Source organism: Cucurbita pepo, chromosome 13, assembly GCF_057944985.1.
Source record: "Cucurbita pepo subsp. pepo isolate OVF chromosome 13, ASM5794498v1, whole genome shotgun sequence".
Taxonomy (NCBI): domain Eukaryota; kingdom Viridiplantae; phylum Streptophyta; class Magnoliopsida; order Cucurbitales; family Cucurbitaceae; genus Cucurbita; species Cucurbita pepo.
In genome coordinates, this window is record NC_141810.1 from 1410649 (window position 1) to 1425126 (window position 14478).

General features: G+C 31.9%; 3 protein-coding genes across 3 annotated transcripts; all 3 read right to left on the reverse strand.

Annotated features, from left to right (window-relative positions):
* Positions 1-631: 631 nt before the first annotated feature.
* On the reverse strand, positions 632-3458 carry LOC111808237 (U6 snRNA phosphodiesterase-like protein). Its single transcript, XM_023694103.2, has 6 exons — positions 3189-3458; positions 3008-3100; positions 1958-2204; positions 1770-1866; positions 984-1049; positions 632-901 (listed from the first exon to the last, which is right to left on the reverse strand). Exons 1-6 carry the CDS (start codon positions 3430-3432, stop codon positions 704-706), a joined length of 945 nt encoding a protein of 314 aa, XP_023549871.2. The 5' UTR covers positions 3433-3458; the 3' UTR covers positions 632-703.
* Positions 3459-6708: 3250 nt separating this feature from the next.
* LOC147789615 (peroxidase 2-like) lies at positions 6709-8717 on the reverse strand. Its single transcript, XM_023694278.2, has 4 exons — positions 8486-8717; positions 8220-8414; positions 7949-8114; positions 6709-7287 (listed from the first exon to the last, which is right to left on the reverse strand). Exons 1-4 carry the CDS (start codon positions 8696-8698, stop codon positions 6854-6856), a joined length of 1008 nt encoding a protein of 335 aa, XP_023550046.2. The 5' UTR covers positions 8699-8717; the 3' UTR covers positions 6709-6853.
* A 2281-nt stretch (positions 8718-10998) lies between these two features.
* Positions 10999-14239, reverse strand: LOC111808352 (endoglucanase 8). The gene is made up of 6 exons (XM_087116919.1): positions 13786-14239; positions 13623-13715; positions 13389-13550; positions 12676-12781; positions 12338-12501; positions 10999-11443 (listed from the first exon to the last, which is right to left on the reverse strand). Exons 1-6 carry the CDS (start codon positions 14134-14136, stop codon positions 11117-11119), a joined length of 1203 nt encoding a protein of 400 aa, XP_086973045.1. The 5' UTR covers positions 14137-14239; the 3' UTR covers positions 10999-11116.
* Between the last annotated feature and the right edge of the window lie 239 nt (positions 14240-14478).

The window sequence follows — 14478 nt, forward strand, 5'->3', positions numbered from 1 at the left end:
ATACTGTTAAATCTAGCAGTTTACATCATTTTATACCAGAGATGTCATGATACAAAAATAAGTTACAAGTGAGGTTATCCTTTGGCAAAGAAGTTCAAACAAAAGTTACAAGAACATGGTACCTATGTTAAACGAACACGACTCTCCACAATGGTATGACATTGTCCACTTTGAACATAAGCTCTCATGGCTTTGTTTTAGGCTTTCCCAAAAGGCCTCATACCAATAGAAATAGTATTCTTTGATTATAAACCCATGATCATTCCCTAAATTAGCCAATGTGGAACTTTCATCCAACAACCTATACTCGAGGTTCTTGCCTCAATTAAGCGTTAGAGCTGAAAATGTCTTACCTAGGTGTGACAAAGAAAGGATGGTCATCGTTGTGCATGTGCCATAGTGACACGCGACACATTATTGCAAAAAAAAGGATGGTCATAATTTTGAATACACTTAAGTGATTATCATAGTGTCGTCTACGAAAATTCTATGTCAATCAGTCAAGAGAAGACAACGATGCACTCTCTGTACGAGAAAGGGTTGTAGACGAGGCATATAGCCTAAGATAATACTAAAGATAACCATTCTACAGATTCATATCAAATTTAGTCCAACCTAAAAATCCTAGAAATGACGCTTTCACAAATAAAGATCATTAAAGATGATAAAAGTAGCAATAGGATACAAATTCACGAATATCATCTTATTCATCAGGAAATTTACATATTTTAAACATTTTTTTACCAATCTTACATTCAATCCCATTGAATTTGGCGGTGAAAATACATCGCTTCGATTTTTCCTTAACCATGGACTTTTTCATTTCATCGTGAACTGATTGACTCAATAATTTACTAAGGTCACCTAATGCCCAGGCAAGAGATATATGTGGTCTTCCTTCCTACAAAATAGAGTCCAGAAGTTCATCTTCTTCAATATAAGATGGATAAAGATCGAAAGAAAAAAAGATTAATGCAACTAACCTTGTAAAATTCAGGAAGATTGTGGAGCTTATAAACCTCATTAACAACTTGGATATGTTTTCTGATCTGTAACCAATTAAAAAAAAAAAGGAATCACTCTTTGTTCATGTAATATTATCAATCTCAACCATGTAAGACTCAGGAAATCATCATAACCTATGTCAAAAGATCTCAAACAAAAATGGCCTGACAAACAAGTTTGTTCTTGAGCTACAATTATAAACAAGTCTTAATTTCAAAACATCACATGAGAGAGTGTCAAGAAAATAACAGAACCATAAGAGTTTAACAAATTATTGTCGCATGAGGTGTTGACAACTTAATCCTAATTTTCCAATATTTCGTTGTCTAGATAACATGAATGCAAAACACATATACGTTCATGGATGCATATATGTGGGTATGGATTTGATAATGTTGGCCTTAATCTAATTTAGGAAAGCTTCAAAAAAAAAAATTCCATACAACAACTGTCTCATCCTACAAGATTCTACATAAAGTTCATTGTCTTATATTCTAATTCAAAACTTCCAGTCCATGCCTCAGCCTCGTAAATCAAACCCGCAAGCGAGGTAAAGAGTTAACTATAATCTAACCTAATTTTGTTGAGTTTTTGGACTAGTTGTACTATGTAATCTAATAGAAACTAATATAAGGGGAAAAGAAACTTTAGCAGAAGTGGATGCTCCCATATGATTGGTCAAAAAATTGAGAATGAAGAAAAATACTTTTACGCCAAAAAAATGCAAAGAAAATGGAAATGGGAATTCATCAAATCTGACGCACCTCCATTAGCCCTCCAGCAATAATTTCCATTGACAAAAAGGTTCGGGAGAGATCATCGTTAACAAAAGTCTCCCACTTACTAAAATCAATCCAATAACTGTTTAAAGGGGGAAAAAACAAAGACATAAGTAGAATACAAAAACAAATTGAAAAGTACTAATCAAACTAAATGGAGAGTTTTAACTTACCGCCTTTGAGACTGAAGCTTCTGGCGAAGCATTGTCACTATTGAGTCAATCTGGTGTACTCGGATTGGCACTGTTCTTGACAAACTTATGTGAAATTCTCTGGCCAATGCTTGCTCAAGCTTGTGGTCATCTTTACATAAAATGTCTAAAGGAATGTCAATATCAACAAGATGGAGAGCAGGCACAAGTTTGGAAAGTTTCTTCAGAAACAACGCCACCTCCTTCCTTGCATTAGTTGGTATATACACTAAGAACATGAAAAATCAAATATTTATAATCGGGCGTGGGCATCTATGTGAAAAGTCGTTGTATAACACAGAACAAATGAGAAATAGCAACAATCATTTAGATCTATGCATTTAAGAATGTTTAATCCGTAGATGTTTAGAATCTCTTTTAATGTTTTGATTATGAATCAATAAACTAAAAAGGAATCTAAAAACTTATGCCAAAAAAACATGTTTATATTTATTTTTAAACAAGGCATCTACTTTAGCTGCTTTTCCTCATCAAACATGAACATTTAGAGGATTGAAGATACATTGATCACAAAATTTTGTGAAAATGTTGCTATTGACGAAATAAGCGTAGAGAAAGTTTTAATTCAAGATTTAAAAACCTAACAGTAAAAATTTGACATTATCTGACATTTGTAGGTATTGTTGAAACATTATCATAGATATTATTGATTTTCTTAGTTGGTTCCATCATGACATTCCAAAATTCCATAAGTACAATGAAAGGCAAATGCATGCAACTGATATGCATTACTACTCATGTTTGAGGTAATATAGCAAGCTCAGGGAATGAAGTTTAAAGTTTGCACAAGGAAGGGTTGAGAGGCATAAACCAAAATGAAATCAACATATATTTCAACACAATTAATTGTTACACATTGATTCCGATCTATAATCTAACAATCTACTTGTTAATAATGAATTGATTATCAACCAAAGAAGAGTTCCCTATAAATAGAATCGTAGCTAAGCTTCCACCGAACAGGACGCCAAAAATCAAGAATACAATAGAAAGATGATATACTGGAATCACCTGGGATATATAGGTGTACGGCATAGTTTCCTTGAACGTGAGGGAAGCTTCGAACCCTAGCCGCCTGACCGATTGGTAAATCATCCAAAGCGGCTGAGCAAGAAATAGTGAAAGAGCTGATGAGCAAAACTACATAGTAAAAAATGAAAAATGCAAATGTAAGGAGGAAGAAGAGCTTTACAGGTGGAATTTGGAAAATCGAGAAGCGAAAGAGGCGGCGGAGGCAGAGGTAAAAAACTCTCAGTCTGAGGTAGTGAAGCCGAAGCTGATGCTGATGCTGATGCTGATGAAGGGGAAACTGTATCCGCATCTTCATCCGACGAGCTTCCGCCATAAGAAGCCATCAGAGCCTCCATGCCTGCTCTGTCAACCGCAGCAACGACGGTGGCGCACGAGAGAATTCGTCGTGAAATAAACGATTTCATACATTCTTATTTGCCCCAAAAAAACTATTAACAGTATAAAGTAAATAGTTTCAAATATTCGTTTTCCTCCCCAAATAATTCTACAATTCTCATTTCATTCCCCAATAACTTAATAATTTGTAAAAATGGCACAAGCCTTTTGGCCCAAAACCAAGGTCTAAAAAGATTAAAATATTCAGTGCTAAATAAAATTAGCAAATAAAATGAATTTTTTTATATTTTATTTTTAGAATCCAATTCCCACCCAAATAATTACCAAGCTGATAATTGACTCACGATCTGGGGTAAGTCGGAACTGCATAAGTTCATTGGGGTGGAGCATGGTCCGGCCAAAATCGGCATGGGTTAGGTGATATTGATGGAACATAGTAAGCCTATTTTCTCCATATGGAACTGTTGCGGGCACGTAGAGATGTGAGTAGAGTCAGCCTCAAAAAGCAAAGGTCGAGCTATAGGTCACGTGACCTGCACCAAGTTGGTGGCTTACTGGACTTTTTCCTAGATCAAAGCGGATCAACTTGTCTTCTTGTTATCCAAAAGTCGGTCGTCAACTTGTCTTCTTGTTATCCAAAAGTCGGTCGAATTGGGGCCCCCCGCCCTAAAACGTCGAATGAAATTGGTAGTCGAGTTCTCTTTCAACAACCCTTTAGATATATATAATAATAATAATAATAATAATAATAATAATAATAATAATAATAATAATAATAATAATAATAATAATAATAATAATAATAATAATAATAATAATAATAATAATAATAATAATAATAATAATAATAATAATAATAATAATAATAATAATAATAATAATAATAATAATAATAATAATAATAATAATAATAATAATAATAATAATAATAATAATAATAATAATAATAATAATAATAATAATAATAATAATAATAATAATAATAATAATAATAATAATAATAATAATAATAATAATAATAATAATAATAATAATAATAATAATAATAATAATAATAATAATAATAATAATAATAATAATAATAATAATAATAATAATAATAATAATAATAATAATAATAATAATAATAATAATAATAATAATAATAATAATAATAATAATAATAATAATAATAATAATAATAATAATAATAATAATAATAATAATAATAATAATAATAATAATAATAATAATAATAATAATAATAATAATAATAATAATAATAATAATAATAATAATAATAATAATAATAATAATAATAATAATAATAATAATAATAATAATAATAATAATAATAATAATAATAATAATAATAATAATAATAATAATAATAATAATAATAATAATAATAATAATAATAATAATAATAATAATAATAATAATAATAATAATAATAATAATAATAATAATAATAATAATAATAATAATAATAATAATAATAATAATAATAATAATAATAATAATAATAATAATAATAATAATAATAATAATAATAATAATAATAATAATAATAATAATAATAATAATAATAATAATAATAATAATAATAATAATAATAATAATAATAATAATAATAATAATAATAATAATAATAATAATAATAATAATAATAATAATAATAATAATAATAATAATAATAATAATAATAATAATAATAATAATAATAATAATAATAATAATAATAATAATAATAATAATAATAATAATAATAATAATAATAATAATAATAATAATAATAATAATAATAATAATAATAATAATAATAATAATAATAATAATAATAATAATAATAATAATAATAATAATAATAATAATAATAATAATAATAATAATAATAATAATAATAATAATAATAATAATAATAATAATAATAATAATAATAATAATAATAATAATAATAATAATAATAATAATAATAATAATAATAATAATAATAATAATAATAATAATAATAATAATAATAATAATAATAATAATAATAATAATAATAATAATAATAATAATAATAATAATAATAATAATAATAATAATAATAATAATAATAATAATAATAATAATAATAATAATAATAATAATAATAATAATAATAATAATAATAATAATAATAATAATAATAATAATAATAATAATAATAATAATAATAATAATAATAATAATAATAATAATAATAATTTAAAAAGGAGAGAATCTAAATTATTTTAAAAATTCAAAATAATTAATTTCTATATTCCATATAATTTAATTCAATTTTAAAAATATTAGAATAATTATAAAATAAAAGACCACAAAAGTCTTGGTCAACCAATGTAATGTATGTATAGTCTTTGGTTCATTATGAATCTTTGTTACTTTATTATGATAATAAATTTTATACCTAACTATTGAATTTTCAACCATAACATTTATACACATAACTTTAAAAAGAGATATGCTTATTATACATATTATTCAACTAAAAAGTATATATTATACTAATTGTTTAATATTATATTATGATAAAAATTAAACAAATATTACCACTATTATTATTCATAATTACCAAAATTTCACTATTATTTTTTATCTCATTACCACTTGTAAATTTCCAAAATTTCCCTTATTAAAATTTTAAAATAATTGTTTTAATTAATAAATGATTTTAATCTTTATTTTATATTTTCTTACATCATATTAGTCTTAAAAATCACTCTTATGGTTAGTGTCACATCATAAAAAAAAATTGGTCAAATATATTTAATAAACTTGATTTCATTCAATTCGAGTAAACGGATTGACGTTTAAAATAGAGAAAGAGAGATTCAAACCTTTGACCTCTTGATTGAGAGTTTTTTTTATCAACGACATTGGATGTGAGAGATTCGAACTTCCAACCTCTTGATCGAGAGTACATATTTTATGTCAGTCGAGCTATTTTTAAATTCAACAGTGTTCAAGATGAGAGATTCGAACTTCCAGCATCTTGATCGAGAGTACATATTTTATGTCAGTCGAGCTATTTTTAAATTCAACAGTGTTCAAGATGAGAGATTCGAACTTCCAGCATCTTGATCGAGAGTACATATTTTATGTCAGTCGAGTTACTTTTAAATTCAATTGTGTTCGAGATGAGAGATTTGAACCTCCGACCTCTTAATCAAGAGTGCATACTTCATGTCAGCTAACGTTAGAGATGAAAGATTCAAACTTCTAATCTCTTAATCGAAAGTACATACTATACGTCAATTGAGCTATATCAGGTCGACTCGGGGACACGAGCATCATATCTCAAAAACTCAAAAAATGTAATTAAAATGAAAAGAAAAGGATTCACAAAACACATATCATATAATTAGTTACAATAAACACGAGCTGAGAAGACACTCTCACACATTAACAAAACAACACCAATTATTTCATTAAAATCCCCAAACAAACAAAACAAAACAAAACACACAAAAAAAGTAAAGAAATTTACATATCTGCCACAGCCAGCAAAGGATTGACCCGAGTACAAGTCAAACGAATCTCCCCATCAGTTCCAGTCAACGGCCGAATATTCCCCATCTTGATCATGGACGCTCCAAACCCGTCAAAGAACGCTTCTTGGCTGGCCGCAAACCGGTTCACAATCTCGATGGTGTCGGCGCCGTCGGTGGAGAACAGCACCTGGTCGCTGGTGAGAAGCCCCCGGTTGGCTTGGAGATTCGTGAAATAGTTCTTGTCGAATTCGTCTGGAGTCGTCGGATCCAGGTCGATCCGGTTGTTGTCGCCGCCTGCAGGACATGCCTCGATCAGGATCTCCCGGTAGGCTGCCTCTAGAGTCGGATCGGGAAGCCCTGACCCGCTAAAGTTGGTTAATCGCCTGCTGAAGAATATGCACCTTGAACGCCCAAACGTGTGCGCTCCTATGTAAACGACAAACGTGAGATATAAAGATTTACGTTCTCTTATTTATTACCCGTATCTACTATTTAGACACAACCCAACCCAAGCTCATAGAAAGTATTGTTCGTTTTGGTCCATTACGTATCTCCGTTAGCCTCACAATTTTAAAACGCGTCTATTAGGGAAAAGTTTTCACACCCTTATAATGAATGTTTCGTTTCCCTCCCCAACCGATGTGGGATCTCACAATCCATCCCCCTTGGCACACTATCCGTCTAGCTCTGATACCATTTGTAACCGTTTAAGCTCATCACTAATGGATGTTGTCTGCTTTAACCCGTTACATATCGCCTCACGGTCTTAAAACGTGTCTGTTAGAGAGAGGTTTTCACACCTTTCTAATGAATGTTTTATTCCCTTCTCCGACCCATATGTTAATAGTAACCACTTCCGAAACAAAAGTGGGGTCCATCAAAGAAGACATTAAAAGTATATGTACTCGTCAAAATTAATATCACCTTAAGCCACACGTTTCCGATCTCAAAAAAAAAAAAAAAAAAAAAAAATCTAATAGTTTGAATTTTCAAACCTCTAAATTTTATTAAATATATCGAAGAGTTTATAAGAACATACAATGTGACAGTCATATTAAATAAACACGAGCTTATGTATCGAACGTACCCGATAAAGCAACGAGGTCGGTGGAATTGAGACCGACGTTGGCGAATTTGACGGTGAGATTTGCAAGAGGCTCAAAAGGACTGGGAAGGTTGCTTACAGCTCCAGATCTATTTGCTTCTCTACTGTCTCTTCTTCCCAGCTGAACCTCCCACCCTCTTCCTCCAGCCTGCAAAACACATTTCATAAACGAAGTACGAACACGAATAATCGATCGTAAATATCGAGCACGTCACAACTCGAGGTGAATCGAAGCAATAAATAATGTCTTTACCAAAACAACAGCTGAATTCGACGCAATAGCTAAGATGTCAGCACACGAGACGAGATTCGGGCATGCATTTTCAACGGCTGTTTTGATATCATTGACGATATTTTCGCCTTGTATCCCTTGGTTTCCCGCTGCGTTTTGTTCACTATCGATGTTGTCTTCAACGGAATCTATTAGTAGAACCGACCCGTCACATCCCTGAACATATCGTAATCTATTAGTTTAAAATTAAAAGTGAACGATCGCGAGAGAAAGAGAGAATTCTTTACATTAACAAAGCAGTCGTGGAAATGGAAGCGAATGAGTTTGGCGCCTGCTCGGGCATCGGTTACGAGAGCTTGTCTCACGACATCTTCGACAATGGACGATAAATTCGGGCATCTCGCGTCGTAGAACGTCGGGCTCAGCTGCGCCGTTGTCGGTCCAGCAACGATCAGGGCCGTGGCGACGAGAATATAGGCTAAAGCTTTGGAGAAAGGCATTTCTCTTTGTGAAGAAGGAGAGCCTCAAGCTTGGTTTTATAGAGGGAGTATCCATGTGTGTACATAGGAGGTTGAATTTTGGAAAATTATTTTTTTTTATTTTTCTTATTTTATTATTATTATTATTTTGTTGAATTTAGAATAGTAAAATAAATAAATATCCATGAAAAATAAATTTAAATAAAAGAAAATAAATGTCAATTTACTCTGAATCCTAATTATTAGCTAATTTAAATTAATTAATTTATGTAAAATAATAATAATAGTTCTCTGGAAGAAAAATAAATAAATATATTTTCAATAAATTTAAATATTTGAAAATATATAGATTAAAATTAGAATAAATTCGAAAATAAATAGATGAAAATAGTATATTTTAACCAAAAATAATAATAATAAAATATAAGATCCTTGACCAATAGGGTCTAAGTAATATCTGAATTATATTTTTAATATTTATATTGGAAAAAAAATAACAAAATAATTTTTAATTACTAAATATATTTTAATATTTTGTAAGTCAATATAATAATGCTTGACGTGTTTCTTCTAGAAGAGATTTTTCATATTTTATTAAACGAATTAGAAGAAATTTCAACGTTAAATAAAATAGGGTAACGCGGTTGGTACAATTCCTTATCCATTCACCGCCAATTTTGAAAAATTGTATTTATTCCTCTTAAAATTAAAATGGTTATTTACTTCAAGATTTTATTTATTACGACGAAAAAAATGTTTAGAAATTAAATAATTAATATAAGAAATATTAATTTTCAACAATTTTATTATATTATTTAATTTTAGATAATTAAATTTTGTCAAAATAAATAGTTCATTTATTTAATAATTTTTTTTTATCAAAATAAATTATTATTTGATTTATTATATTAAATAACTAATTATAATAATTTTGTAAATGTCGGTTCTATGGGAATTGGACGATCCTATTTGGTCAAATACCTAGCGACAAACTCCTATCTTCCTTCCATTACAGTATTTCTGAACAAGTTCTTGGATAGCAAGCTTGGGTTTGATTATTGATGATAGTGACGATATCGACTGTGACCTTGATATAGAGCTGAAGCTTCTAACTATGATGAATGCGTTAACTATGGATATGATGCTGGAAATAGACGGATTTGATATCACCCTGAAATTCGAATTAGAATTTTTTGAAAATAAAGAATTTGATTGAGCTTGCTTGGAATTGACTCGAACCACGTCAAAATAGGGTTCACAATCCAATCCAACTCAATTCTACCCTATTTTAGAGATGGTTACGTAAACCAATAATATTTAGTGTTTGTAACAGATGTTAGTGATGTGATGTGATGTGACTTGTAAATGTTTGATAATTCTGATTATTAATGTAATGTATACTGTGGATTAGTATGATTTTTTAAATAATAAAAAAACGAACTCGGTGACCCTCCATGTACATAGTAGTTGTTACATTACTATCAAACATTAAATGGATGTCCCACGTTTTAGGATAATGTTTGAAAATGATGGAGATTAAATAAAAACGTCTTGTGACGACTTGACTAATTTTGTAGGTAGACTTAAGTCCACTTGACGGATTTCGATGGTATATATGTATGGTTCACAAATGTGACACTCGAGTAAAAAAGAAGTACATGAATGAACCGAGACCATATTCGAATAAGAACAATCTTGATAAACTAGGGTAACATCAACAGTTCTTAAGGCATCTCTCCGTATTTGACTTGGATTTTGATTTGGAATCGTTATACTTGTTAACTATTAACAATTTAGGTCATAATTCGTTGTTGATTTTGTTTTTGGTCCCTATGATACCATTTTTTAGGGACGGATTACTCCAGCTGTTCCAAGAGTCTCTGCTGGTTGAACCCTATCCAGTAGACTCCCTGTTTGGCTCGGTCTATAAAAATTATTGTGAGTGGAAATAACGTATCAAGCCCAAAGACATTAAACCCATATTCCACGTGTTCTATTTTTTTTGATAGCTCGCATTCAATACTCAATAAAACAAACCCTGATTTTAGTTTCCCTTGCGATGGACCGAGAAGAGAGGATACATGTCAAATACCAACACGGGATCATGTCATTTTAGAGCTATTTTGGATGTACAATTCAATTTTGATGGTAAAATTCTTTCGAGATAGTGTAAGTGATCGAGGGGGTAGTAACTCATATTACGAGACGAAACTTAGCACAGAGTTCCATTGCTATTAACAGGAGGCTTGACGGGTTCTTACGGGCACAGACATCCCTCATTATATGCATATGGCTAGTATTTCATCTGGGTCGGGTTGGCATACGAACAATTTCGAATGTTATAAGAATAGAACAAAGAGATATAAAGTACCAAAACATCAAATTTACAATGATTTGGAGCAATTGTTTGAAGCCTAACAAAAGGGGAGAGGCCAAGTTCTATGAAGGATGAGATTTGAAGTAAGCCAAGAGGCCAACAAGAGGAGCATTGATATAAGTAGTTGGCTCTGAATGCACAAAATCAACTCGAGAATCTGCATAAGAATCTTTGTTATCAGGCCCTCCGACGACAGCTCCGATCAGCAAATTAGGGTTTGGATTGTTGCTCTCAAAATATGGATGCCCGTTTGAGCATGCAATGCGCTGTGGATGGTCCGCCATGGATGGCAACGACGAGCCACGGTGGTGGATCCTTTGTGGGAACTTGCTGCCATATCCCACCATATATGACATGCCCAATGGGTTGCTTCCTAGTATATAATCCACCTGCATTCATACGTTCGGTTACTTTAGTCTCTAAAATTTCAAATTTACGTCTCTTTGTAAAGTTCTTTGGGGCCAGTGTCCTGGCACACTATCCAGTGTCTGACTCTAATACCATTTGTAACAGTTTATGTCTACCGCTAGCAGATATTGTCATCTTTTGCCTGTTACGTATCGTCATCAGTCTCACCGTTTTTAAAACACGTCTACTATGAAAAGGGTTTAGTCCTACTCCGACTAGTGTCTCGCACTGTTCGGTGACTAATTCTGATATCCTTCGTAACATCTCAAACTCACTACTAGCAAATATTGTCTGTTTTGGCCCGTTACGTATCGTCGTTAGCCTCACAGTTTTTAAAACGCGTCTACTAGGGAGAGATTTCCACACCCTTATAAGGAATATTTCGTTCCCTCTCCAACCGACGTGGAATCTCACAGTAACCGAACCCTAAACTTTAAAAATGTTTTAACAAATCTCTAAACTTTCAGTTTTATGTTTAACAGGACATTCGGAAGTTCAAAAGTGTTTAATAAATCCACGAACTTCGAAGTTTCCGTTTATTAGGTCTGTTTTTTTAGAAAATGTCTAATAGATCTCTAAATTTTAAATTTTATGTCAAATTTGTTTATAATATATCTGATATTTTACAAAATCATCTCCGGTATTAGATATAAAATTAAAATTTATGTTTTATAGGTCCCTAAACTTTGTTTATAAATTGAATAATTATTAGACAGTTTTTGAAGTTTAGGAACTTATTAGACGACACCAAATGAAAGTAAGTTCATGACCGAATATATAATGATTTGATGATATGTATACCCTATGTTCGGAAGTTCGAGAACTAAACTTGTAATTTAACCTAATAATGAACCGAGTTGTTAAGCTTGTCGTACCTGACCCTTGGCAACTTGAACGAGGCGAGACGAAGATGCAACAACGTTTCCACAGTGAAGGAGGCGTTTGGATTGATTCAAGTAACGAGAATAAAGAAGAAGAAGAAAAGATAAGGCTGTTGAATGTTGCATATTACTTCCTCCCGGTTTGAATAGAAGCCCACCTAATTCATACCATTAGGGATTGAATCGTTATAAATTTCCGTTTAAGGACTAAATCGTCATTTCAGTTAAAATATAGGGACTAAAATGTTATATCATTTTCTAAATTAGATGAAAGAATATGAATTAAAATTAAAAGAATAAAAGATAATAATAATTAAAAAATAATTAATTACCTAGTGAGTAAGAGACTGATACAGAGGGGGATTCAGGCAGAACTGAGCATACGAATTTATCAGCATAATTAATAAAATTGGAATAATTATTTCCGCTCATCACAAACTGCAATAATAAAAAAAATATTCAAACATTTTATCGAAAAAAATATATTTTTAGTCCGTCACGGTTCGTTAATTTCTATTTGGTCCTTAAATTATAAAAAGAAACACTTTCATATGTAGGTCAATTTTGAAAAAATACGAGCATTTCTCATAAAACGGTAAAAACAGATTGACCGTAACTAATATTTTTTTACCTAATCTTCGTACACCTCGAATAGGGTGCCCGAAACACCTCAAAGTAGTTTTCTTCACTAAAAATAAACCTATAGTCATGTTCACGACACCTTACGTCCCAAACCCGCCATGAAATTGACCTGCTTTCTCAGTCAAAAAACACTCCAAAGGTATTTTCGAGCAATTTTCAATAGGGGTACCAATGCCGACTTTTACACTTTCTCAAACGACCCATTGCAACATTAAAAAAAATTCTTTCTCGTTTTGGTCTCTTACTATACTATACGAGGATTCCACAAGGTTCGTGATAGCTACATCTCGTCTTCCCTGATCGTCCAAAAACCTTATGAATTAACCGTTCTTTGTACTATTAGAGGCGAAGATGAACCCGAAAATACGAATGTGAACGGAATATAATTAAATAAAGTACCCACCTTGGAAATAAGGACATTAATCCCTGCATGTTTGGTGTCCCATCCAAACTCAGCAAAGCTACCATCAGAGTAAGATTGAATACCATTTTTAGTGATATAATTCCAGTAATTTGCAGCCTTTGTTGCCTTGAACAACCATGCAGCTCCCCATATGAGTTCATCCTACGCCCATCAGTTCATCATTTTTGGTTCTAAATGATATCAAATCTAAGAAAAAAACCTCCTTTTCCTTACCTCATAGCCACTATAGCTGCAATAAAATGGGCAAACCCATGCCCCGACGCTCTCGTTGTAAGACCCTCGATAAGTATCTGCAAACTCGAAAACCTAAACAAAAATAAACACACCCCGTCTCGTTTGATAACTATTTAGTTTTTAGTTTTGGGTAAATTCTTACCATTCGAGCTCTTTTAAGAAGTCGAGCAGAGTAGCCTCTATCGAGAGACTTGAATACGATGGAGGAGGCAGCGAGAGCAGCGGCAATCTCGGCGGAGACCTCGGAGCCGGGGAACTTCTTGCTAACGGCGTAAGGGGTTCTCGGTGTATCCATATCTTCGGGACGTTCCCAGCAGACATGATCGGCATAAGGGTCGCCAACTTGAGCGAAGACAAAGCCTGGCACGCTTGTGGCCTTGAGTAAGTAGTCAGTGGCCCATCGGATCGAGTCGATGGCGTAGGGAAGGTCGGGACCCATGTCTTTTCCGAACTCCAAAACGCTCCATGAAAGCATGGTGGTGGTGAACGCCATCGGAAAGTTGAACTTCACGTTGTCGCCCGCATCGTAGTAGCCACCAACCAAGTCAACCTAAAATCATTAACCAATCTCAAAGGTTCTATTTGTAAGATCCTACATCAGTTGGGGAGGACAACAAAATACCCTTTACAAAGATGTGGAAAGGAAAAGCTCAAAGAGAACAGTGGTTGGTTTGAGCCATTACAAATGGTATCTGAGTCAGACACCCGGAGATGTACCAGCGAGTAGGCTGAGTCCTGAAGGGAATGGACATGAGGTGATGTGCTAACGAGGACACTGGGCCTCGAAGAGGGATGGATTGTAAGATCCCACATCGGTTGGGAGGAGAACAAAACA